Source organism: Pongo abelii, chromosome 18 (genome assembly GCF_028885655.2).
Source record: "Pongo abelii isolate AG06213 chromosome 18, NHGRI_mPonAbe1-v2.0_pri, whole genome shotgun sequence".
Taxonomy (NCBI): Eukaryota; Metazoa; Chordata; class Mammalia; order Primates; family Hominidae; genus Pongo; species Pongo abelii.
The window spans coordinates 28,232,457-28,259,947 of record NC_072003.2 but is presented as its reverse complement, the minus strand read 5'-3'; the positions used below and the strand labels follow the sequence as shown (position 1 = coordinate 28,259,947).

General features: G+C 44.9%; 1 protein-coding gene across 4 annotated transcripts in view; it reads right to left on the bottom strand.

The window, feature by feature from the left end:
- Positions 1-27,491, bottom strand: part of LCMT1 (leucine carboxyl methyltransferase 1) — a 65,719-nt gene that overhangs the window by 7,684 nt on the left and 30,544 nt on the right. For 3 of the 4 annotated variants that reach the window (XM_009250567.4, XM_054533672.2, XM_054533674.2), the window contains 4 exons: positions 18,323-18,384; positions 9,186-9,288; positions 5,655-5,775; positions 1,208-1,309 (listed from right to left, as the gene is read on the bottom strand). In XM_009250567.4, coding sequence (XP_009248842.1) covers positions 1,208-1,309; positions 5,655-5,775; positions 9,186-9,288; positions 18,323-18,384 — 388 coding nt within the window. The remainder of the gene's footprint in view (positions 1-1,207; positions 1,310-5,654; positions 5,776-9,185; positions 9,289-18,322; positions 18,385-27,491) is intronic. The other variant, XM_054533673.2, reaches the window with a different exon arrangement.

Sequence of the window (27,491 nt, the reverse complement as noted above, 5' to 3'; positions counted from 1 at the left end):
TCTTTTAACTTTCCAACTTTCCACATTGAACAAGCATTGTTATAATGGGGGGAAGTTCACTAAAGTACCTCCAAAGAGAAATAAAGGAAGAACTTTTCTATGAGTGACAGTTTTTTAAAGCACTCTGTTATGTGACAAAAGACATGTAAAAATGAACCTATTTATTTATTTACTTTATTTTTTTTTGAGATGGAGGCTCACTCTGTTGCCCAGGCTGGAGTACAGTAGCTTGATTTCGGCTCACTGCAACCTCCATCTCCCAGGTTCAAGCAAATCTCCTGCCTCAGTCTCCCGAGTAGCTGGGATTACAGGTGTGTGCCACCATGCCCGGCTAATTTTTGTATTTTTAGTAGAGATGGGGTTTCACCATGTTGGCCAGGCTAGTCTCGAACTCCTGAACTCAGGTGATCCGCCCGCCTCAGTATCCCAAAGTACTGGGATTATAGGTGTGAGCCACCACACCCGCCCAAAAAAATGAACCTATTTATATGGGGGCAGGGGTGGGAGGTGTTATGAGAAAAAATAAATGACTTTTTTAAAGGGAGGGGGCATTAATATAGAGTCAAAGAGTTAAGGGACATATCAATCATCTACAAAGTGTGGACAATGTTTAAATCCTGATTCAAACACATCAACTATAAAAAAAAGGTTTTTTAAACAACTTGGGAAACTGAACATGAACTGGGCATTAAATGCTATGAAGGAGTTGTCAATTTGTATGATCTGTGAAATGGTATCATCATCCTGGGAGAAGAAAGTCCTTATTGGTAGGTGATTCACATGCGTATTTAGGGATGAAATCATGTGCTGTCTGGGATTTGCCTGAAAACATTCCAACATCAATGAAAAAACTGTGGGGGAATATAGGAAATAACACTGATAAAATAAGAAATACTGAAGTTAGGTGATGGGATGTGTGTGTTTATTTTACCATTCCCTCTACCTTTATGTTTGTTTGAAAATTAGCGTAATACAAAGTCAAAATAATAGGGTGTAGGAAATGTAAATGTGTATTTTCTACACCAAGATGGCGAAGCAGGACTTGGTCTTCCCAGCATCATGAACTAGCAGCCCACACGGAGGCTCAGCAGCCTATGCTGGCAGGCACTGAACAGGGCTTCTCCATGATCATATCTGCAAAGAAAGACCTTTATATATCTTGGTTGACTAAGGGTCCAAATGGATATCCCAGTCCCTGCTCTCTGACCTGTGACTCTAATGACTTGCAGGTCTCCACTCCCGCCAGGTCACACTGGCGTCTCCGCAGGTTTTCAATCATGATCTGCCCAAACCGATCACCCATGTTCACCTAGGAGAGAAAGAAAAGGTAAGATATTACTCTAAGGGTTTCCTAAATATGCAAAATAAATAATCATCATCCTATTTTTAAGCAGCCGAGGCTGACGCTTGATGACGCACACCCAGCATAGGAAAAGGACGGAGGGGTGGGCACCAGCACGGTGCTGGCAGGAGCATAAACTTGGGTAGCCCTGGAAGGGAAACTGGGCAGGATACAACCATTTTAAATGCTCAACTTGTGATCCACCAATTCCACCAAAAGCAGTCTATCCTACAGACACACTCACACATGTATGCTAAGATGCAAGAATGTTTATCACAGCATTAGGTATAATAGGAAGAATCTGGAAATAACTCCTGCCATGTTTGTACAATGAAATTATATATAGCCATGAAAACAGAGAAGGAAGACAGATATAGACATGAAATGACCTCTAGGGTAAACTCTTGAAAAGTGAAGTATAGAGGAATATGGATAGTATCAGCCCATCTGTCTTCAAGGAAAAAAAGAATCTCTCTATGTACATAGAAAAATTCTGGAATGTGGTAGCCTTGCTTCCCAGATTAGAGGACCAAAGTCTGGGGCAGGAGAGAGATTTACTTTTCCTTGTCTACCCTGTTGTATTTTTAATTTTTGTACTCTGCATGTGGTATTACTTTTTGAATTACAAAAACTAATCTAAAAAACCCAAAATTATATATGAAAAAGGCCAGGAAACAATATTAGTGTACACCATTGTAGTATATACACTATTGCTTTTTCAAATACTCACCACTTTAGGCCAGGCATGGTGGCCATGTCTGTAATCTCAGCACTTTGGGAGGCTGAGGCGGGTGGATCACTTGAGGCCAGGAGTTCAATACCAGCCTGGACAACATGGTAAAACCCCATCCCCACTAAAAATACAAAAATCAGCCGGGCGCAGTGACACGTGCCTGTAATCCCAGCTACTTAGGAGGCTGAGGCAGGAGAATCACTTGAACCCGGGAGGCAGAGGCTGCAGTGAGCCGAGATCACACAACTGCACTCCAGCCTGGACAACAGAGCAAGACTCTGTCTCAAAAAAAAAAAAGGCTGGATGCGGTAGCTCACGCCTATAATCCCAGCACTTTGGGAGGCTGAGGCAGGTGGATCACTTGAGGTCAGGAGTTCGAGACCAGCCTGGCCAACATGGTGAAACCCTGTCTCTACTAAAAATACAAAATTAGCTGGGAATAGTGGCACATGCCTGTAATCCCAGTTACTCGGGAGGCTGAGGCAGGAGAATCTCTTGAACCTGGGAGGTGGAGGTTGCAATGAGCCAAGATCGTGCCACTGCACTCCAGCCTGGGTGACAGGGTGAGACTCCATCTCAAAACATAAATAAATAAATAAGTTAATATATGTAAAACTCATAGAATAGTCCCTGCTATATAGTAAGCAAAATCTAAGAATTTGCTACCACTGCTTTAGAATTATTATTGAAATTACTATCATCCATGTGGTTTTGTCATCTTAAACTACTAATTAGAAAACAAGCTAAGCATGGTGGCTGATGCCTATAGTCCCAGGGCTTTGGGAGACTGGGGTGGAAGAACTGCTTGAGGCCAGGAGTTTGAGACCAGCCTGGACAACATAGCAAGACCCTGTCTCTACCAAAAAAATAAAAAAAGTCGAGAGTGGTGGTGTGCACCTACAGTCCTAACTAATGGGAGACTAAGGTGGGAGGATCACTTGAACCTGGGAGCTCAAGACTGCAGTGAGCTATGACGGCACCACTGCACTCCAGCCTGGGCAACGGAACGACACCCTGTCTCTAAAAAAAAAAAAAAGACGAAAAAAAAAGGAAAAGCAAACAATGTAAAGCATGTGAGCAATTAATACATGGTTGTGAGGGTGCTGATCATTTTGTGTTTGTTAGGAAATTACTGAATTAACTTAAATGTTCATTATTCACCAGGTGAGGGTGGCGGGTGGGAGCAGAACCAGTCTAGGGACAGCTATGGACAACATTTTGAAAACTGGCGCATTCCCAGGCTTGCTCCAAAGTGACAAGATCTCTGGTCAGAATTCACTGAATCCATAGTCTCTCATATGATGTTGAATAAACACTTGTTCAACAAAAGAATACACAAACTAAGGAAAGTGAAAGCAGCAGTACAAATCCAAAACATGTGGAGTATGGACAGTGGAATTTGTTTCCCCAGATGTGGTTACCCTGAAAGCGAAGATGGGTCTCCAGGATTTATTCACATCAAAAGAAAACCAGTGAGGCCAGCTTCCATTACATCCATCCATCAGGATGGAAGACAGAGTCTGAGGAGCGCTCCCAATTAAAGAGAGGGAAGGATGCAAAATCAACCAATCGAGAACCATCTACACAGGAACCTGGGCAGGAAGGGACCTGGGAAGGAGGTTGAGAGACCAAGGGCTAGCCCTAGATCTGTCCATAATTACGTGACACTGGGCAAGTCCCCTTATTGCTCTTATGTGTGATAAAATAAAAAAGAAAAGGAGATTTAAAAAATAAAACTGACCAACCTGGGCAACATGGCAAAACCCTGTCCCTATAAAAAAAATTTAAAAATTAGCTGGGCATGGTGGTGTGCACCTGTGATCCCAGCTACTTGGGAGGATGACCTGGCAGAATCATCTGAGCCCCTGGTCGAGGCTGCAGTAAGCCATGATCCCCACCACTGCACTCCAGCCTGGGTGATACAGTGAGACCCTATCTCAAACAAATAAATAAATAAAAAGCAATAAACAATAAAAATAGTGAGCATGTATCAGTGCTTATCATGTGATAAGCTACTGACCATCATCTCAGGAATCCCCATACTAATCTGGAGAGTGGGTATGATTTCTTTCTTTTTTTTTTTTTTTTTTGAGATAGTGTCTCGCTCTGTCACCCAGGCTGGAGTGCAGTGGTGCAGTCTCGGCTCACTGCAACCTCCGCCTCCCTGGTTCAAGCGATTCTCCTGCCTCAGCCTCCCAAGTAGCTGGGATTATAGGCGTCCGCCACCATGCCTGGCTAATTTTTGTATTTTTTGTAGAGACAGGATTTCACCATGTTGGCCAGTCTGGTCTCAAAACTCCTGACCTCAGGTGATCTGCCCTCCTCGGCCTCCCCAAAGTGCTGGGATCACAGGTGTGAGCCACCGCACCCATCCAGTTCAAAACAAAGAACTGGGGCTCAGAGAGAACAAAAAATAGCTGATGCTTACTTACAGCTGGGCAACACTGTCAGTGCTTTTGGATACATTAACTAATTTATATCTCAGAACAATGCTATGAAGTAGGGACTATTATTTTCAGATGAAGAAACAGGAACAGAGGGTCAGCCGGGCATGGTGGCTCATGCCTGTAATCCCAGCACTTTGGGTGGCTGAGACGGGCAGATCACTTGAGGTCATGAGTTCGAGACCAGCCTGGCCAAAATGGGGAAATCCCATCTCTACTAAAAATACAAAATTAGCCAGGTGTGATGGTGCATGCTTGTGATCCCAGCTACTTGGAAGGCTGAGGCAGGAGAATCACTTGAACCCAGGAGGCGGAGGTTGCAGTGAGCAGAGAGTGTGCCGTTGCACTCCAGCCTGGGCAGTAAGAGTAAAACTCTGGCTCAAAAAAAAAAAAGCAAAAAAGAAAGAAAGAAACAGGCACAGAGGGGTTATGTAACTTGCCCAGGTCACACAGCAGGAATGCCCATCTCCGGAGAATGGACTCCCAATCACTAAGCTATTCCAAAGCTCTAAAGCAGAACTTTTTCTGCAATAAATCAGATGAAGTAAACAAGCAGCTGGTAAATCATACATGGTAATTTTAGAAATTAGAATATTTTACATTAAAATCCTACATTTCCAACTTCTTTCAAAAATCAGGAGTTCTGGCAGCTCTAGGCTCACATGCCTACATGATAACAACTGGCTGTAAATGGGCAGTGGCCACCCCTGTGAGATGGGACATGGGTGCTCTGTTTCACCACAGTCCCCAAACCCTACACTATTAAACCTGGCTGACTTCCTCCACTGACACCACCTGCCTGTCCCTGACAGCATCTGAGTTGCTACCCCGAAATGCTGGTAGCCAAAATCCCCTTCCTCATGTTCTATGACTCCATGGTACATGTAATGATAAAAATAAGAACTTGAAAAACTTTTGTAAAGGCTAAGACAGAAGTTCTAATAACTCTGGCTAAAAGTCTGCAGGAGGTCAAGAGGTCAGGAGTACTAAGATTGCTGGTTGGTGAATAAAGGAGATATGTGAGAGGCTGGAGGCAGAAGGAAAAGGATAAGGGAAGTTATCCTAAGAGTGCTGGGAGAGGGAAGCCACCACGGGGATCCTGTACGGAATCCAGTTCTCCTGTGCTTCCTTTTACCTGTTCATAGTTTATGAACATGGCTGTCTCAAAACTGTTGGCTGCCCACTTCAGGAGGTTTGCGGACTGCTCTGGAGTCATGTAAACCAGCACACATTCAGCTATCAGGAGTGTTGGCAATCTTAAAGTGAAGGAAAAAAAGGCATATAAATTTGTTATCATCAAGTCAGGACTCTCTAATTGTACACATGTTGCAGTACTGGTGGGGCGGTCCATGCCCCAGGGAAATCAGAAGGCCTGAGCAAGCACAGCCCCAGTCAGGACAGGAATACATGTGGAATACCATCACAATCTGAGCTTTCTACTGTGAAAAGGTGAGCAGTGAGCAATGATTTGTGTGGCAATGAAAACATGTTGAGCATGTGTGGTGGATTGTAAAAACGGTTTCAAGTTCTCCCCTGCTGTGTACTCACACCATGCCAACATAACACTGCAGCTTCCCTCATTTGAGAAGTGTTTATTCTTCTACCCCTGGAATCTAGGCTGGTCATGAAACTTTTGCTTTGGTCAACAGGACAGTAGCAAACATGATGCAAGCAGAAGCTTTAAAGTCACTTGCACATTGGTGCTTGCTCTCTTGCTGCACTTGGAAACCTGAAACCACTGTGTGAAGGAACCCAAGCTAGCCTGCTATAGGAGAAGACCCATGGAAAAGAAGGCATCCCAACTGACAGCCAGCCAGACCCTAGCTGGCCTGCCCACTGTCCACCTGACTGAACTCCAGAATATCAGCTAAACCCGACCCCAAGCAGAACCATCCAGCTAAGCCCTGTCCAAACTGCAGAAGAACCTCCAGCTAAGTAAGGCCAACCCAAACTCCCAAACTGCAGAAGAACATCCAGCTAAGCCCAGCCCAAACTGCAGAACACTCAGCTAAGCCCAACAAGAAACTGGTTGAAAAGAACATGGTATGCCCTACCCAATGGACTGCTATGCAGCTCCTAAGTATGATGTTTCAGGGACTGTATTTATTGACACAAAAGCTATCCATGGTCCCCAGATTCAAGTGGCCTATCAGATGCTTCCCTGCACTTCTTCAAAGCAGATACCCCAAGAGTAATTAAACAGTCAAATGTCATTAGCTATTTAATATTTCTTTTACACAATAATGTGTAAGCTGTTTTGTTCATAGTACCTGTACTTCACAGAATCTTGATTATTTGCTAAATGAGTGAATAGACTAACAAACGAATGATTATATGTGTACATATACACATATATATTAGTTTTTTTTTTTTTTTTTTTTTTTTTGAGACAGAGTCTCATTCTGTCACCAGGCTGGAGTGCAGTGGCGCGATCTCAGCTCACTGCAACTTCCGCCTCCTGGGTTCAAACAGTTCCCCTGCCTTGGCCTCCCGAGTAGCTGGGACTACAGGCACACACCACCACACCCAGCTAATTTTTGTATTTTTAGTAGAGTTGGGGTTTCCCCATGTTGGCCAGGCTGGTCTCAATCTCTTGACCTCGTGATCTGCCCATCTCGGCCTCCCAAAGTGCTGGGATTACAGGCGTGAGCCACCGCGCCCGACCGATTCTTTTAAAAGTTCCAAAACTGGCGGGGTGCAATGGCTCACGCCTGTAATTCCAACACTTTGGGAGGCCAAGGCAGGCAGATCGCTTGGGCTCAGGAGTTCAAAATAAGCCTGGGCAATATGGTGAAACCTTGTCTCTACAAAAATTAAATGGGTGTGGTGGTGCACTGCTGTGGTCCCAGCTACTCAGGAAGCTGAGGTGGGAGGATCACTTCAGCCTGGGAGATTCATGCTGCAGTAAGCACAGATCACGCCACTGCACTCCAGCCTGGGTGACAGAGTAAGACCCTGTCTCCAAACAAATAAAAAGTTCCAAAATTATACACATAACATGATCACATTTTAAAGAAAAACATATATTTACAAATTTTGGGATAAAATTTTTTAAGGTGGTTATCTCTAAGTATTGGGATAGGAATTATTTTTATCTTCTCTTCGAGGAACCATCAAAATCATCAGCAACAACTAAAACTACAGAAATGAATAGCATTTCTCAGATATTTCTTTGACAGTTATCAACATCTTCAACTGCTAACACTTACAGGTGGGTTCTATTAGTATTCACATTTTCACATTTTTCTTTTTCTTTTCTTTTTTTTGAGATGGAGTCTTGCTCTGTTGTCCAGGCTGCAGTGCAACGTCATGATCTTGGCTCACTGCAAACTCCGCCTCCTGGGTTCAAGTGATTCTCCTGCCTCAGCCTCCTGAGTAGCTGGGGTACAGGCACCCACCACCACGCCCAGCTAATTTTTTCTATTTTTAGTAGAGACGGGGCTTCAATATGCTGGCCAGGCTGGTCTCGAACTCCTGACCTCAGGTTATCTGCCCACCTCAGCCTCCCAAAGTGCTGAGATTACAGGCATGAGGCACACCACGCCCAGCCTATAATTCACATTTTTCAGAAGAGGAAACAGATGCAGAGAAGTGAAGTAAGTTATCCAAAGTCATGGTCTAGTGCGTATTCCTGTCAGGATTCAAACCTGTGCAGCTGGACTCAGTTCCCAGACTCATGAACTACAATGAACATCCTCCTTATGCATATATGCAAGATCTTCTCAAGGGGACACCCACGAAAGTGGAACTGCTATGTATGGTACACATACTTACAATGTTACTAGATACTTTCAGATTGCTCCTCACAGTGGTTGTACCGAGTTCACTTCCAGTAGTGGCGTATCATTCCCTATCCCCGACATCCTTGTCAACACTTGATATTGTCAGCTGTTACATTTTTGCCAGCGTGGTGACAGTAAAATAGAATTTCATCTGATCATCACTGATGCCCAATACCTGTTTCATATGATATTCAGTTTCTTCTTTGAGCTGCCTGGTAATCTATCTTTTGCCCATTTTTCTATGAGGTTTTTTTTTTTTTTAATAGTAGTTGTTCTTTATATATTCTGGATGCTAATCTTTTCTTTATATGTTACAAATATGTTCCTATCCATACAATTATCTTCTCTCAAACTTTTATATGAAATTAGGCACTAGTATTTTTACAAAGTAACACAGGTGATTCTGATGTAGAAACAGACTTGAAGAACAGTATTGCTTAAAAAATTTCAGAAAACTACCCAGCACTTTGGGAGGCCAAGGCAGGCGGAGCACCTGAGGTCGGGAGTTTGAGACCAGCCTGACTACATGGAGAAACCCCATCTGTACTAAAAATACAAACTTAGCCGGGCATGGTGGCGCATGCCTGTAATCCCAGCTACTCGGGAGGCTGAGGCACGAGAATCACTTGAACCTGGGAGGTGGAGGTTGCGGTGAGCTGAGATTGCACCATTGCACTCAGCCTGGGCAACAAGAGCGAAACTCCATCTCAAAAAAAAAAAAAAAGAAAGAAATTTTTTTCAGAAAACTAGGTGGCAATGAAATGATAAAACTCTTACAGAATAAAAAATGGAACATGACTATCATGCTGCACTTCCGATTGGCCTTATCTCATAATTAGCATAAAATCACAAACGCAGAAGAGGTTTAAAAAAAAAAATCTCACTGTGTATTCATGTTACATTTCTTTAGCTTCTCTTCCAGTTCAGACAGGTCTCGGAGATCTGCTCCAATAACAGCATATCTCTTAGAATCCAGTATGTGTCCATCTGCAAATGCAATCAGAGGCTATAATTTTAATGAATATGTCTTTTCCAAAGTTATAGTAGCCTTATGGTTTTTCCTTAATATAAAAATACATGCATCATTGTTAAAAAAAAAAATAGGTAAAAGGAGGGTAAAAATTAACCAAAATCATATCTTCCAAAGATAACTATTCGTGTTTTGGTGTATAACATTTCAGCCTTTTGTCCTATGTGCTTAAGTTATTGCACACAACAAAAACACATCCCCTCTCACGCACATGGTGTGCACACACATACACACACACACACACACACACACACAATCCTGAATAGAGAAAAGAAAATGGGACTACCCAATATGTGGTTTGAAAACTGCTTTTCCTACATAACAACAGCATTAGGGACATCCTTCTGTATAATGATTTCATAGCATTCCATTGACTGGATAAAACATAACTTATTTAGCCAATCCCTCACTATGAGACGTGGTATTTCTAAGTTTTCCCCATCTAGGCATTTAAGCATCCTTGTATAGACATCATGAAGCATCTGTCCAGTTATTTCTTTAAAGTAGATAGTATGAGTGGAATTAAGGGATCAGAGGGTAAGCCTATTTAAATATGGGGACCCATTAGCAGGCTGCTCTCTAAATGTTACACCAATTTGTGTTATGTTTTAATAAAGACAGTTTATGTACTAATGTATTTACAAATAAAATGACAGCATTTGCTTTGAAAGACTCCAGCAGAGGTGGGATGAAATGGTTATTTATAGTGATTCTCAGGCTTCAGCGGTCATCAGAATCAACTGGGTGGCTTGCTAAACCACAGATTGATAGGCTCCACCCCAAGTTTCTGATTCACTACATCTTTCACTAGCAGAAATTTACATTTCTAGTGGCTGGGCGCGGTGGCTCACGCCTGTAATCCCAACACTTTGGGAGGCCAAGATGGGCAGATCACGAGGTCAGGAAATCGAGACCATCCTGGCCAACATGGTGAAACCCCATCTCTACTAAAAACACAAAAATTAGCTGGGTGTGGTGGCGCATGCCTGTAATCCCAACTACTCGCGAGGCTGAGGCAGGAAAATGTCTTAAACCTGGGAAGCGGAGGTTGCAGTGAGCCGAGATCATGCCACTGCACTCCAGCCTGGGTGACAGAGTGAGGCTCCATCTCATGGAAAAAAAAAAAAGTTAAATTTTTTTTTAAAGAAAGAAAATTGTTTGATTTTATTATTCACTCAACTTCCAGACATTATTCGCTCAACTTCCTTGAGGGTACAAACCATGGCAGGAGCTGAAACATCAACAGTTACCCATACTACTGCTAATAATTCAGGTTCTCTTGGCTCTGAGAACTTCAGCAAAAAATGCTGAAAAGGCTAACCTATAACATGTAAGTAGGTTCTCATTTATTATCTTGATAACTCCATCTGGCTGATTCAAATACATATAGCTACACACCATAAGCTAAAGAAACACCTCCTAAGAGCCTGCTAGATGTCAGGAAAGCAATAAAGGGCAAGCGGGGAACCCAAAGTTGGCCCCAGGATGTCACGAGTCAGGAAAGTAATATAAAGAATATGGCATGTAGCTGGGCGCAGTGGCTCACGCCTATAATCCCAACAACTTGGGAGGCCCAAGCAGGAGGATGGCTTGAATGAGGAGTTCAAGACCATCCTGGGCAACACAGCAAGACTGTCTGTACAAAAAAATTTTTTTAATTAGCTAGGTGGCATATGCCTGTAGTCCCAGCTACTCCGGAGGCTGAGGTGTGATGGCTTGAGCCCAGGAGCTCAAGGCTGCAGTGAGCTATGATCGTGCCTCTGCACTCCAGCCTGGGCAACAGAACAAAGACCTTGTCTCTACAAAATAAAAGAATATGAAGGTAGTTGTCTACCCTATTACGAAAATAATTCCAAAATGCCTGTGTAACTTCTTGCAAATAACAAATATATTAATAATAAGCCCATTTGGAATGAGTTTTTCCATCCCTGGCCAAACAACAACAAATAATACACCAGAATATTAACACATGAAGTCTAGTACCATGTAGTTCAGGAGAGATCTCTCTTACTCACATTAGGATCTAACATTAGCATGTAAAGCAAAAATCACACATCATGATTATTCTTGTAAGTTGTACACAAGGTACATCTGAGCTGAAGGGAGTCAGTGACTTGAGGCTCACCCGCCACTCTGCAGTGACCCAGCTGTATGTGGTGGCAAACTGGCATACCACATGGGAAACACTGGACAAGACGACCTTGAGATCCCTTTGAATGATAGAATTTGATGACTTGAGTAACACACACCAGCATCCCATGATTCAGTTGCTCTTCTTAAGTCAGGGGCTACTCAAGCTGTGGGGAAATAACAGGTCCATTGTCTATCCTTGAAGGACGCCTTACCATTATTTTGCAGGGAACTGAATGTATTTGTGGAGGACAGGCTCAGAGCAAGTTTCGAAGGAGTTTTATAATTCTGGGAAAATAAGGCCATTCGTATAAAATCTAGCACTGGCAAGAGGCCATGAGAACAGAAAAATTCTTATCTGTCTGGAACGCTTCTGAGAGCTGGTGGGAATGATAACTTGGTTGCCAAAATGAGATCTACAATCCCTTCTTTTCCTACATTCTACTTCATGAGAGAAAAATGTAAGGCAACTGAAATCATTTTGTGTGATACTTATAGAACTTTCTAAAGAAACAGACCAGCCAGGCGCAGTGGTTCACGCCTGTAATCCCAGCACTTTGGGAGGCCAAGACAGGCAAATTGCTCAAGGCCAGTTCGAGACCAGCCTGGCCAAAATGATGAAACCCCATCTCTACTAAAAATACAAAATTAGCCAGGCATGGTGGCACACACCTGTAATCCCAGCTACTTGAGAGGCTGAGGCATGGGAATTGCTTGAACCCAGGAGGCAGAGGTTGCAATGAGCTGAGAGTATGCCACTGTACTCCAGCCTGGGTGACAAATCAGAGCAAGACTCTGTCTCCAAACAACAAAAAAAATGCAAGTATTGTGCCAATGTGAATGTGGAACACAGGGATGGTGTCCAATCTGATTCCAAGGTGAAGCTGTAAAGTGCCCTACAGGGCACGCATCTCAGTAAGCAATTCTGGATGCTTAAGAATGAAGTAAAAATGGTATTTTTCTTTCATTTTATGTGTACTTTTTTTTCAAATGACTAATAAGTTGTTAGGACATAAATACTTCGGATGTTTAAACCCAACTAATTAAAAAGAACTGCTGAGTGTGTTTTTTGGCTCAGGGGTACTATGAAAACATTACTGAGACAAATTACTGGGAAGCAAGAAAGGTGGGGACCCCCTGCCCTAGCCCAATGCCTGCTACACAGCAGAGGTCTTCTGTGAAGACGACCACGAGTGATTAAATCCAGGCAGGTGCTGGAATGAGCCCAGCTGAGAAGTTCCACATGAATGAACCTAACCCAAAGAATTGTGAGCTAAATAGATGGCTGTTGTTTTAAGCCACATGCTTTGCAGCAGTTTGTTACAGCGCAGAAGCTAATGGATACAGGCTTTAATTATCTGCCTCATTAAGTTCATATACTTTATCGTCCTAATCAGTTTTTTTTTATTGTTTTTTTTTTTTTTTTTTTGAGACAGGGTTGCATTGTATCACCCAGGTTGCAGTGCAGTGGCATGATCATGGCTCATTACAGCCTTGACCCCCCAGGGTGCCTCAGCTTCCTGTGTAGCTGGGACCACAGGCGTGCACCACCATGCCTGGCTAATTTTTTTTATTATTTGTACAGATAGGCGGGTGGACGGATCTCCCTATGTTGCCCAGGCTGGTCTCGAACTCTTGGGCTCAAGGGATCCTCCTGCCTCTGCCTCCCAGAGTAATGGGATTATAGGTGTGAGCCACCAAGCCAGTCTTAAACACTTTTAAGAGGTGATTAGGTCATGAGGTGAAAAGGCATGAGAAAACTGAAGACTTACACAATGTAACACAGTAGTGAAACACATACACACACACACACAAGTGCTGGTGTATCAAATGACTAATAATCTCTTCCATCACCGCCAGGTGCATTTCAAGAGAGATGTGTTGGATCTGTAGTGAACCCCATCAGTCCCATTCATGGTATCTTCTATGACAGACTAATTATCATTGTTGTTAAGCATTGCAAAGTGATCTTTTAGGTTCACAGATTTTCCTAGGATCCTTCAGTTTAAAAAAAAAGGTAAAATGGAGACAGCCTCAGACGGGTTTCCAGACTGTACAGAGGATGAGTTTGTTTGACTACCCATCTGACACTTATGGGGCACTAAGCCAAGTCCTGGGAATAACTGATGAACAAGAAGACATGGTCCCTGCCCTCATGGGGCTTATAATCCAGTGGGAAAGAGAGAGAACAGGGCAAGTGTGGTAAGTTCTACAGAGAAGTTCAGGGTATCGTGGGGCATGTGAAACAGGCTTCTGACTCCCTTTAGAATGGAGTATAAAATTCTCAGCCGGCTTTACGACCTTTCTCAATCCTGAAGCACGCACCTCCTGCCACCCGAGCCCCAGCCACACTGGCCTTCCCAGCTCTTCCTTCAGTGTGCCCTGGCTGAGATCATCTGTTTCCTAGGTAGGATCTCCTTCTCACGGCCCAGCTGAAATCCTGTTCGCATTCTGAAATGCTTTCACTTGCTGTTCTTTTCTCTTTTCTGCCTAATTTCACCAGAGTTAAAGCGGATTACAAAAACACAAACACATTCATCCATTCAAGCAGTCACGTGAGTATTCATTCAACACTGTCTGTGCGCTAGGCACTGCTCTTGGTGCAGGCGTTACAGTGGTAAACAAGACAGAAGCAGTCCCTGTTCTCAGGAAGCTTACTTGGCAGAAGAGGGAGAAAGTGAATCATTAAATAAATGAGTAATCAAGAATATATCAGGGAGCAGTTAGTACCATGAGGAAAATGAAAGAGAAGAGTGTGACATAAGGTGGCAGGAAGGGGGTCTGTCTTTAACCTAGTAGTCAGGGAGGGCTCCTCTGAGGAAGCGGCAGCTGAGCAGATGAGAAGGAGCCCATCAAGCAAAGAGGAGAGAGGAAATGAAAAGGACTGAGGGGAAGAACATGCTTGGCACAGTCAGAGAACAGCAAGGTATCTGTGTGGCTAGATCATAGTTACTGTGGTCAAAGGGAAAATCAGGAGCTGGTGCGGGGGCTCACGCCTGTAATCCCAACACTGAGAGGTTGAGGCAGGATTGTTTGACCCCAGGAGTTTGAGACCAACCTGAGCAACATAGCAAGACCCCGTCTCCCCCCAAAATATTTAAAATCAGCTGTGTGTGGTGGCACACATCTGTAGTCCCAGCTACTCGGTAGACTGTGGCAGGAGGATCAGTTGAGCCCAGGAGTTCAAGGCTGCAGTGAGCTGTGACCAATCGCACCACTGTCCTCCAGCCTGAGCAACAAGAGAGTGAGACCTTGTCTCAAAAAAAAAAAAAAAAAAAAAAAAGAAAAGAAAGTAAAATCAGGAGGCACACAGAGGCCTAATGAACAACATGGGTCCTATCCAGTAGGGAGTTTTAAGCAAGGGGGTAACAGAACCCAATTTCCCTTTTTCACTCTTTTGAGAGAAAGGGTCACGCTCTGTCACCCAGGATGAAGTGCTGTGGTGCAATCACAGCTCTCTGCAGCCTCCAACTCCTGGGCTAAAGGTATCCTCCCACCTCAGCCTCCCAAGTAGCTAGGACTATAGGCATGCACCACCATGCCCAGCTAGTTTTTTTTTTATGTTTTTGTGACAGGGTCTCACTAGGTACCCTCAGCAATGCTCCCACCTCAGCCTCGTGAAGCACTGGGATTACAGGCGTGAGACACCACACCCAGCCTCCCTTTTTAAAAACACCTTCTGACTTTTCATTGTGTGCCCATTTGTACACTTCTGATTTTTTTACCCTAGACAGATTTTAGCTTAAAAAAATACATCATCAATTCTAAGATGCATCCTTTCACATTTTAACATTCCTGAAATCAGGATGCATCTAATAACAGTTGGTGATGTGTCAGCTTGTGTCAGCACTTTTTCTTTCTTACTGATAAATAAATAATGGTGATTTTCACTATCACAGCCTTGCAGGTTTGATAAAACAAGGTCATTTTTAAACAAATATTTTTTGTCAGTTTTAAGATCACCTATCAGTTTGCCCAAATTTTCATTCACATTTTTATTTCATTTTTATTCAAATTCTCCTTTCTCAGCACGATGGCAAAATCAAACACTATAAAGAACCAGAGTAAAAAATTTACCGACGAGACACAAAGTTAAAAGATAAGTAAAAGAATGAGAAAAAAGTTCAATAAAAAAAAGTTGACAACAGACGTTTATCAAAGAACACACCTGGCCGGGTGCAGTGGCTCCAGCCTATAATCCCAGCACTTTGGGAGGCCGAGGCGGGCGTATCATGAGGTCAGGAGATCGAGACCATCCTGGCTAACACAGTGAAACCCCGTCTCTACTAAAAATACAAAAAAAATCAGCCAGGCGTGGTGGCGGGTGCCTGTAGTCCCAGCTACTCAGGAGGCTGAGGCAGGAGAATGGCGTGAACCCAGGAGGCAGAGCTTGTAGTGAGCCGAGATCGCGCCACTGCACTCCAGCCTGGGCGACTAAGAGACTCCATCTCAAAAAAATAAAATAAAATAATAGGGCATCATTTCAGCCTACCAGACTGGTAGAAATTTTTTCTTTTGGATAGACTCTCATCTCACTCTGTCACTCAGTATGGAGTGCAGTGGCATGAGCTCGGCTCACTGCAACCTGCGCCTCCCAGGTTCAAGCAATTCTCCTGCCTCAGCTTCCCAAACAGCTGGGATTACAGGTGCCCGCCACCACACCCAGCTAATTTTTGTATTTTTAGTAGAGACGGGGTTTCACCATGTTGGCCAGGCTGGTCTCGAACTCCTGACCTCAGGTGATCCACCCGCCTAGGCCTCCCAAAGTGCTGGGATTACAGGCGTGAGCCACCGCACCCGGCCAGACTGGTAGAAAATTTTTTAAATCACAATATACCCAGTGTTAGGGTGCTGTGGTTTGAATGTGTCCCTCCAAAGTTGTGTTAGAAACTTAATCCTCCATGCAACAGTGTTGAAAGGTAGGACCTTTAAGAGGTGATTCAGTCCCAATGAATGAATTAATGCCACTCTCTTGGGATTGGGATTGGGAGTGGGTTCTGAGTCTGCACCCCTTCACCTCTCTCTCACACAGTCATGCTCTCTTGCCTTTCTACCTTCCTCCATGGGATGACACGGCAAGAAGGCCCTTGCCAGATGTGGGCCCCTCAACCTCAAACTTCTCAGCTTTCAGAACTGTACTGTCTCTGTAGTTTTTATAAAGTACCCAGTCCCAGGTATTTTGTTATAGAAGCACAAAACAAGCTAAACCAGAAAACTGGTACTCAGAAGCTGAGAAGAGGGGCTGTGGCTGTAAGTACCTGAAAATGTGGAAGCAGATTTGGAACTGGGTAATGGGTAGAGATTGGAAGAATCTGGAGGAGCGGGCTAGAAAAAGCCTAGATTCCTTGCCACCCCCGCCTCAGAGAACACTTTCCCTCCTCTCATGTCCCTGCTTGTTGTAATAAACCTGGCTCATCTAGTCACCTGATGCCCACGGTGTTACCTGTGCTGACTACTGGTGAAGGCTGTCCTCTCTGCATGTTCTCTGACCTGAATTACTAATAAACCCCTTTAACTTCTCTCAGACAAAAACTGAAAACAAAGGAAGATTGTGGTAGAGATTTACCCATAATTTGAAAGGCTCAGAAATGAGAAAAGCATTGTTAAGACACAGTCATAATTAAAAGTTGAGGGAAAAAACGGGGAAAATTGACTGCCAGGGCCAAACAGGTAACAGAATTGAGTGAAGCTGGTCAAGTGTAAGATACCAGAGAGTGGTGGGGACAGAACTGGAGGATGTGCAACTCCTCTAACCGAGGCAGCCACTATTTAATTGTTCCCTTGTGGAAATCGTGGTAACATTACATGGCCTAATGTTAACCACGTCTTCTGATTTTTTCCAAGGAAAGCTAGAAATCGAGATTTTTCATGAGAAGTTTATTTTTGAAATGTTGGCAACTAACTCAAGGTCTTTACAGAAAGACTAAAGATTAGAGACCTAAGGACATCTAAGAGTCATTTAGAAAGTCGTCGAAAATTCCTTTGTGGTAACCCCGACACAAGTGTTAAGTGTATTGGCAAAAGTCTACTGTAGACTAAAAATAAAATTCTAAGCTCCACAGCCACCTGAACCAAGGAGACCCCAGAGTGACCTTGAAAACTGAGTTCTTGGCCACGTGGGGATGGGAGGTCAGATGCCTCCTCAAACCCCTTGCTCACTAACTGCCTGTACGCCTTCTTCCCTAAGGGCTAAACAGCAACCAGCTCTTTCAAAAGACTACTGCTGCTGTCATCCAACCCAACTGCCTGACTGCTGCCCCTCTCTTTGGCCACTTCAAAACAGTCAACCAGCATTCCTTCCTAAGAGACCACAGAACAGGGAGTGGTTCTGGCCAGTCTCCAAAAGATGCGGGTTTTTGTGTCCTCTGCCTCACCTTTTGATGTCAGAGGGCCAAAACCTCCACCCTTGGATCATGCTAACACTGCCATTTTTTTGTACATGGAACCTATGATGGGGTGTGAAGCTCAACTGCACACGTACACAGTTCGCCCTTCATAAATATTCATGACTCCTCCTATGGCTTATTAAATATGTATGTTCGCCCACCCGGCTGAGCATAAATTCCTCCTCCTTTTGCCCCTCCTTCAAAGTGTCTGTTGTTGGCTTCTGGCAGGAGGCTGTGCTTCCCAGCCTGTTAGAACAGCTACCCTGCAGGCTGCAACCCTCTCTGAGAAAGCAAGCTCTCCTTTCCAAATTTACGAACCTCATCATTCTTCAGTTGACAATACATTGTACAACACCACACACACACACACACACACATACACACACCCACCCACCCAACACAAACCCCATCTTCAAAAAGGGGGTAGAAAGCAAAAATACTGATACAGTCCATTTTGCATTAGCTTGATACTTGCCCATCTGAAGTGTGTCCTCTGAATGCAGTTCTAGAATGGGGCTGGATAGGGGAGGCTTGCATCTATGGGAAGATGGGAAAGAGGAGAAAGATAAGTCTATTTGCTCCTCAATTTACTCATGAGCTCATTTACTGCACAAATGCAGACACTCACTACCAAAATGGCAAATATATATTTGCTATTGTTCAAAGCAGGGGCCCCTCTAAAAAGAGCTTCAGTTTAATTACATTTGACCGTAAGCACATACGGTAAAACTTCAGTGGACACAGGTCTCAGGTGACATCAGCTAACCATTACACTCGGCATTTGATGTCCAAATCACAAACTGATCATGAAGTATTTAGACTTAGAAATAGCTAAAGATAGCCTAACAAGAATTTTTCAAATGTTCCAATGTTTTTTGGGGGCATCTCTAGTTTGCTGCCTATTCTCAATCAAACTTTTAAAGATACCTGTTATTTGTTACAGGTAGCCAGAAGAACTGGCTCTTACACAAACTTAAAGTTCAGTAACATTTATGTGGCAACCCCCCCCCCATCCAGAATAGGCAAAAAATCAGAAATCAGATACGCGTCAATATCCCAACAACCATAACCAAACACCAACACACTTTCTGTCCCAGGAAACCATCTCTGGACTTAACCTAGAGCCAGTTACACTTATCCCACTCAGAGTTCTAACCAGCCAGTACTTTGCAGTTCCCAGAGCATCAGAATTGCCATTTATCACTTAAAAAGCATATTTAATATAAAATTAAATATATTAGGAAAGGGTGATCCATTATTTTCATGGATCTAGAAAAAATAAAGCTTGAAAATTATTTCCAATTTATAAGGATCAGACTTAAGGACAGCTGAAACACTTAATGTTTACTCACATTTTTTTCAATATAAGAATTAGGGTTTTATTTAAACGACTAATTTAAAAGGGGGGATGGGGAGGGACTGTAGTTAAAACTATTAAGATGCGGGCCGGGCACAGTGGCTCACACCTGTAATCCCAGCACTTCGAGAGGCCGAGGCAGGCAGATCACCTGAGGCTGGGAGTTCGAGACCAGCCAGACCAAAATGGAGAAAACCCGTCTCTACTAAAAATACAAAATTAGCCAGGTGTGGTGGCGCATGTCTGTAATCCCAGCTATTCGGGAGGCCGAGGCAGGAGAATTGCTTGAACCTAGGAGGCGGAGGTTGCGGTAAGCTGAGATCGTGCCATTGCACTCCAGCCTGGGCAACAAGAGCAAAACTCCGTCTCAAAAAAAAAAGAAAACTATTCAGATGCCTTGATCTTGAGCTTGAAGTCACAGTTTGAATCTCAGCTCCACCCTTTCCTAGATAGGAGACTTCGGGCAAATTAACTTCTTTAAGCCTCAGCAGCACTTAATTCATGAGTGTGCTGTGAGGACTGAATGAAACAATCCAAGTGAAGCACTTAACATGGTACTAGGCTATGAAAGTTCTCAGCACATATTAGCAAACTTGTCATCCGCAACTCTGTAAACTCCTTGATACTGGACTCAGAATGGCCCCCATAGTATCTCATCTATAATAACTAACTTCAGTTTTCCATTCATTCATTCACATACACAAAAACCCACTTACTGCACATCTATTCTGGGCCAGGTAACTTACTTTTTTTTTGAGACAGAGTCTTGCTCTGTCACCTAGGCTGGACTGCAGCGGTGTGATCATAGCTCACTGCAGCCTCGACCTCCTGGGCTCAAGTGATCCTTCTATCTCAGCCTCCCAAGTAGCTGAGACTATAGATGCACCCACCATGCCTGGCTAATTTTTGTATTTTTAGTAGAGACAAGGTTTCACCATGTTGCCTGGGCTGGTGTCGAACTCCTGGGCTCAAGCAATCCACCAGACTTGGCCTTCCAAAGTGCTGGGATTACAGGCGTAAGCCACTGTCCCCGGGCAAGGCCAGGTAACTTTCTACATGCCCTTGGAATAAAGTAGTAAACGAAAGACATAAAAATTCAGATTATGAAAATATGGGGTCACTTTTTAACTGTTCCAGGAAACTACATTAATGGATGGAGAGTCATAATGAAAAAGAACAGGAATGGGATACGGCTCCTTCTTCATGTTTAACCAGACCTTCTACTTAAAGAATCCCAGGAACTAGCCTTAGGAAATCTAAATATCAAACCAAGGTGGTGGAGTGTCTCATCCCAGGAAGGAACACTGAACGACTGATTTACAGCAGGGGTGTTCAATCTTTTGGCTTCCTTGGGCCACACTGGAAGAACTGTCTTGGGTCACACACAAAATACACGAACAATAGCTGATAAGCTTTAAAAAAAATAAGTTGCAAAAGAATCTCATAATGTTTTAAGAAATGTTACGAATTTGTGTTGGGCCACATTCAAAGCAGTCCTGGGCCGCATGTCGCCTGCCCGCAGGCCTGGGGTTGAACAAGCTTGATTACAGCCTTGTTGCCTCTGGCCAGCCCACCAGGTGGTCCATTAACCAAGATAACCATCAGCCACTAGATACGCTGACCCGCATCCCCTACCCCTCACATGCTTTGCCCAGCCCAGCCTACACGCCCTCTCCTGATGTCAGTTACCAGGCTTTGCTAATAAAATGTCTCTCCCGGCTCTTCCAGGGAGCCAGCCACAGAGTCTCTGCCGTCTCCCCGTGCGCTCAAGCACAAGCCCCCAACCAAAAGCCTTGTCTGGGAAATTTGCTTGGTACCATAACAGATTATCTGGTGAGCCAGGCAGGAGCACAAGGAGCAATTTCCCTCCCTGCAGGGGAGGCTTGTGAGCCAGCGAGCCGGAGGGAGGCCCCATTGATTCAGCGCTGCCACCGCGACTGGTGAGTTTTCCTCTGGTCTCTGCGAGACTCCTCACCACCTCCGCCCCAGACAATGCTTTCCCTTCCCTCGAGTCTCCTATTTGTTGTCTTTTTCCTTCTTCCTTTCTGCTTTCCTTCCTTCACTTTTAACTTCATTGGCTCGACCTGAACAGACACCCGTGCATGACGGACTGACACAGCTGGAAGGAACTATTGGGTGCCCTGGCTTCGGCACCCAATAGTTGACAATCTTCAAGTCTTTCAGTGCTTTCCCTCCCTTTGCCACACCTGGTGGGAAGGAAAGCCTGTGAGCTTTCCTCGGTCTGTTCAGTGTTCGAGCCTACGGACTCGGCGTGCTGCCTTTATGCGGGGAGAATTGACGGCACATGGGGCTGGAGTTTGCCTAGCTCATGCCCTGATCTGTTTTCCCTTTTTGTGTGTTTAATTCAACATCTTATTGACTGTCATTAGGTTACTACCAAATGCAGGACACTGGTCAGCAGAACCTAGACCTGGTGTAAGGTTGAAGAAGAAAAAGAAACCATCCAAGCTGGCACTCGGTTTTGGGGAGTTCTCTTCGCTGCTCACGCCGGCCCTCGTGTGACCTGTACTGCTGTACTGTGCGGGGCTGGGAGCCAACTCTCTTTTCGTCGCCTGACACCTGTGCTTGCACCCTGCCCCTGGCCCTTTAATAAGACAAGCAGACACAGGGGCTACAGTCATGGGCAATGCCCCAGGCATCTTCCAAGACTCACATCTGGGATGTATCATTTCTAAATGGAAGGAATCCAAATCAGACGGTTTAAAGAAAAAGAAACTCCAGCCTGGGAAACATAGGAAGACTCCACCTCTACAAAAAACAGGAAAAATGAGCCGGGTGTGGGGGTGCCTTCCTGGGGTCCCAGCTATTCGGAAGGCTAAAGCGAGGATCGCTTAAGCCCAGGAGGTTGAGGCTGCGGTGAGTTGTGGTCACCATAGCACGCCAGCCTGGGCAATGGTGTGAGACCCTGCCTCAAAAAAGAAAAAGAAACTGGTTTTCCTCTGTAATACAACCTGCCCTAGTACACATTAGATCAAGAAAAATGGCCATGGGCAGAAGTGGATCTCCTAGTTTTAACACTATCTTACAGCCGGACCTATTCTGTGAATGGACAGAGAAATGGGGAGAGATACCTAGGTACAAGCTTTTATGAAGTTATGCTAGGACCCGAAGCTACTGGATTCTTCTCAGGTGTGTGTGGCCCCTATTTCCAGGTTCCTCCTGAAGGAACTTGAGGAAGCGGACCTCCACAGTCTCAGGCCCCAGGCACTCCCTCCCTACCCTAAGCAGGCCTCCTGGGGAGGGGAGCCCCTGTGCTGTCCCCGACAGCGCTCCAATCAGACTCCAAACAGGCACCCTCTTTTGCTTCCCCACTGGCCCAGGGCTGTTTTCCCCTCAGAGAAACGGATGAAAACGGGGGAGTGACAAGGGTGCAGGTTCTTTTTTGATGGTGGATCTAGGACTATGTAAAGAACACTTTGGTAGATTTTCAGAGGATCCTGGTAAGTTTAGAAATGAATTTGTTAAACTAAATCTCGCCTTTTCATTGACGTGGCAGGATGTTATGGTCACTTTGCAGTACTGATGAAAAGCAACGCATATTTGAAAAGGCTAAGGAATATGCCAACAGCCAGGTGGTCACTAAACACCAATATGCAGTCATCTGTTTAGGGGGAGATGCAGTCCCAGGCATAGTCTCCATGCGAGTGAGACTACAGAGAAAACCTAGAAAAAGCTAGAATGAGCCACTTTGTCACCTGCCTGACTGAAGGAAGAAGGAAATGTATAGTAAAACCTGTACACTATCACAGGGTCAAGAAAATTATCCAGAGAAAGAAGGAGATCCCAGTAGTCTTCCTCAATCGAGTCCCTGAGGCCTTTGGGAAATGCACCCATGCAGACCCGGAGGCAGCGGAGGGGAGGCATCGCGTACTGTGCATTTTATCCTTCAGTCAGCTCCGGACATTAGAAGGAAATTACAGAAAATTTGGAGGCCAGACCCCAGACCTTGCTGTTGACTTTGGCAGAGGAGGCTTTTAAGGTTTTCAATAACGGACAGGACAGAGATGGCAGATAAGAGGAGACTGACCAAAACAGCACAGCTTCTGGCTGCCCTAACTCATCCACCATCTCAGGGTGACCCTAGGAGGCCCAGGAGACCAACCAATCGAAGACAGCCAACCTTGGATGGAGCCAATGTGCATACTGCAGGACGGAGGGTCACTGGAAGAGAGGCTGCCCCTGACCTCCCTAAAACAGGACAGCCGGCAGGCAACCCTAGCCAGCCCCCACTCCTCACCAAGCTTTCAGATGAGATTGATACGCACCGCCTGACAGCACCGTGGCTCTGACTGCAGCACACTCCCATCGTCATCACACCATGGAGCCTCAGGTCACCCTTGACGTGGCAGGTAGGAAAACAGTTCCTCGTGGACAGCAGAGCCGCCTGCTCTGTCCTGACCCAGCCTATTTGCCCCCTCTCCAATTGCAGTCGCAGGATAATGGGAATAGACAGGTGTCCTAAGGTAAGAAAACTTACTTTCCCTCTTGCTTGTGAGGCCATGTCTAGGCTTTTTTCTCCTCATTTCTGTATGCCTCCCAGAATGTCCTACTCCATTGCTGGGTAGAGACTTATTAAGCAAAATGGGAGCCACCATCTCCCTGGAAGAGGACAGACTGCAAGTAGAGGCAGAGCTAGAACAGGGGATCCACCTGCTAGCACTCTTAAATGGACAGGAACTTGAGACCCAAAACATACCCAAAGGAAGCAAGGATCACGCCACCCCTTCCCTATCGATGGGACACTTCAGTCCTAGGACAGGCTAATAAAGCTCCCCAAGTAAAGACAGACCTGAAGCCTGGGATGGGCTACCCATGGAGGAAATCGTACCTCCTAAAACCTGTGGCACTGAATGGGGTTCAGCCATTACTCCACAAATTCCTATAGCAAGGGCTAAACCCTGCCAGTCCCCAGGCAACACCTCGGTCCTCCCTGTTAAAAAGCCTAATGGAGGATATCAGTTTGTGTAGGTCTTGAAGGGGGGTAATGAGGCAGTCATTCCCATCCACCCAACATTGGTCTCAAGCTTGTCTGTACTCAGATACCTGGAGATGCTCAGTTTTTCACTCTACTACACTTCAAGGATGCTTTCTTTTGTGTAGTCCTCTTCACCCAGAATCCCTGTATCTTTTTGCTTTGAATGGAGAAATCCCTGATAACCCAGAAAGCCACATAGTACACATGGACTATGCTTCCCCAGGGCTTCCGGGAAGGCCCCCACCTTTTTGGGAATGCAGGGAGCTAAGCCTACAGAATGGGACTTTTATTACAATATGTGGATGACTTGTTCATTGTCGGCCAGACATGGCAGGATTCAGATTTTAATATCATTAAAACCTTGAATTTCCTGGCTGAGCAGTGATACAAGGTCAGCCCCATCCAAGGCCCAGATTTCTTTACAGAAGTTCTGATATCTGGGGTTCATTCTGACCCCAGGAGCCGGAACACTAGCTGTGGACTGGAAAAAGCAATCAGTTCATTGCTGGTCCCACAAACAGAAAGGCAGCCCCAGGGTTTCTTGGGAATGGTGGGTTTCTATAGCATTTGGATTCCAAATTATGGCCTGATGGCTAAATCCCTATGTGAGACCCTAAAAGGGGAAGAAAGAGAGCCCTTGTACTGGGAAAAGAAATGTCAACAATCTTTTGAACCCCTACAAACTGAGCTGGGTCAAGCCCTCGTCCTTGGACTCCCTAACTGAGAAAAACCACTTACCTTGTATGTTTGTGAGAGACTAGGAATAGCTTTGGGAGTCTTAACTCAAAGGTTAGGACCTGTTCGAAGCCAGTGGCTCATTTTTCAAAACAGATAAATCCAGTTGCACAGAAGTGGCCTGGCTGCTGGAGGGCAGTGGCAGCTACTGCTCTGCTGTTTAGTGAAGCATCTAAGCTGACACAGGGACAATATACAGAAGCTATGACTCCCCACTAGGTTCAGACTGGGTTAGAAGTCAAGGGACACCATTGGCTCACTGCAGGGAGGCTGACCAACTATCAAGCTCTCTTATTAGACACCCTAGATATTACTTTGAGGGTATGTCAGACTTTGAACACGGCAACCTCACTCCCAACCACAGATGATGAGGACTCACAGCATCAATGCACAGGGCCCACAGAACAGACTCCAGCAGGCCTGGCTTGTGAGATAAGCATCTTGAGAATGCAAAGACAGAATGATATCCTGATGGCAGCAGCTTTGTGGAGGGAGACCCAAAAGGCAGGACATGCAGTAGTAAGCCCGAAGGAGACTACAGAAACTAAAGCCCTTCCTCCCCAAAATGGCACAAAAAGCAGCACTAAAGGCCTTAACAGAGCCTCACAACTGGGAGAAAGGGAGGGAGTAAATTTATACACCAACTCAAAGTATGTTTCTCCTGCTGTGTGCCCATGCAGCCATATGGAAGGAAAAGGGAATGTTAACAGTTAAAAATTCCCAAGGCAAACTTCTTCCAATCCTCCAATCCAACTTCTCCTGGAAGCGGCACAACTTCCCTGCCAGGTGGCAGTCATTCACTGCAAAGGCCACCAGAGGGACTGGTCCCTCATCAGCCAAGGAAATAGGACCACAAAACAGGCAGCCTGATTATAGGAACCCAACAATGTGTTGGCCTTAATGACAGACCCTACCAACCTTCCTAATCACTTACAATACTCACAACAAGAGCAAGAGGAAGCTAAGAGGCAGGGGTACCAGGAAAACAGTGCTGGACGGTTCACAGATGGTGACAAGTTTTATTCCAGGAACTGACCAGTGGAAACCCATTAAGCATCTCCATGATGCCACTCATTAATGGAGAGATGTTTTATGGAATTCTGTCCATAAAATATTCACCAGAAAGAAACTGAGAAAAACTGTAAAACAAGTAACCTTTGCCAGTGAATTGTGTACCTGGAATAATGCCCAAACCCATCCAATTCCCCCTTCTTGACTTAAACTGGTTCAACACAGGGGAACTTATCTGGGAGAAGACTGGCAGGTAGTTTTAACCCAAATGCCTCCAAATCTAGGGTACAAATATCTCCTGGTGTTTGTGGATACTTTTACTGGATGGGTCAAGACTTTCCCTACCTATACAGAAAAAGCAGTAGAAGTCTGTAAATCTTCACTAAAGTAATTCCTCAATTTGGACTCCCCAAGTCCCCTCAGAGTGGTAACAGGCTCTCCTTCATGGCTAAGATTACTCAGAGCCTCTCCACAACCCTAGGAATAGATTATGAACTGGCACCCCAATCATCGGGGAAAGTTAAGATGAACTATACACTTGAGACGACTCTAGCCAAACTTTTTCAGGAGACGCACAAGCCCTGGGTTAAGATGCTCCCAAGTCTTCTTAGGGTCTGCAGGGCCCCTTCGTGCAGCCTAAGACTTAGTTCTTCTGAGATGATCTACCAGAGGCCTTTCCTCACCATTGACCTCCTGTTAGGTGAAGAATTACATAAAAAATTACAGTATCGATTTAGGACAGATTCAAAAGGCGACTTCAGAGTATGGAAACAAAATCCTGCCAGTCCCCACTAAGGATGGGAAAACCCCTTTACAAGTTAATCCAGGTGACCAAGTCCTCCTAAGACTCGAAGGGCAGGCTCCCCGGAGCACCACCCCTTGCCTAAATGGGAGGGCCCTTACTGGGTGATCCTGACCACTCCAACTGCAGCCAACTCACAAGGAATCATTAGCTGGGTACACCTCTCCCAATCAGAAATGCTTTCTCCTAAATGTTTCCAGACTCGCCCAGAAGGCCCATCTTACTCCTGAAAACCCGTGGAAGACCTCAAATTCAGGAGAGCCAATTCATCATTGGAGAAGTAATGTGATTAGAGATCTTGAGTCCAATACTTTTCCTTATATTACTAATTGTTTTACCATTATTCTGTCACTTTGCTCAGCCTCCTCCCTCAGGTAAAGACTTTGTTTGTCCCTGCTGGGTATAAAGATGCTACTCTACTTTGTTCCTACTCCTCCCCATCGGGGCACAGGGTAGGCTGGGCCTACTAAGATAAGAAATAAACTCTCTTCACAACCTTTCCGGCATTATAGCGTCAGGTAATATTCTGTCCAACTGCTGGGTGTGCTACCATCATCCCCAGGCTCAGAGGGGCTGCCTCTTGCACTCCCTAAAAGTTCAACTACCAACTTCACAAAGGAGGTATGGAAACCTAAAATAACCTCTGCACCTCTTATGGTGGACCTAAGTGTCTCCCTTTCCTTTGAATGTATAAAGCTCATTGGGTTGCTAAATGCTTTGGTCACCGAAAAGGGTGGAAAAAA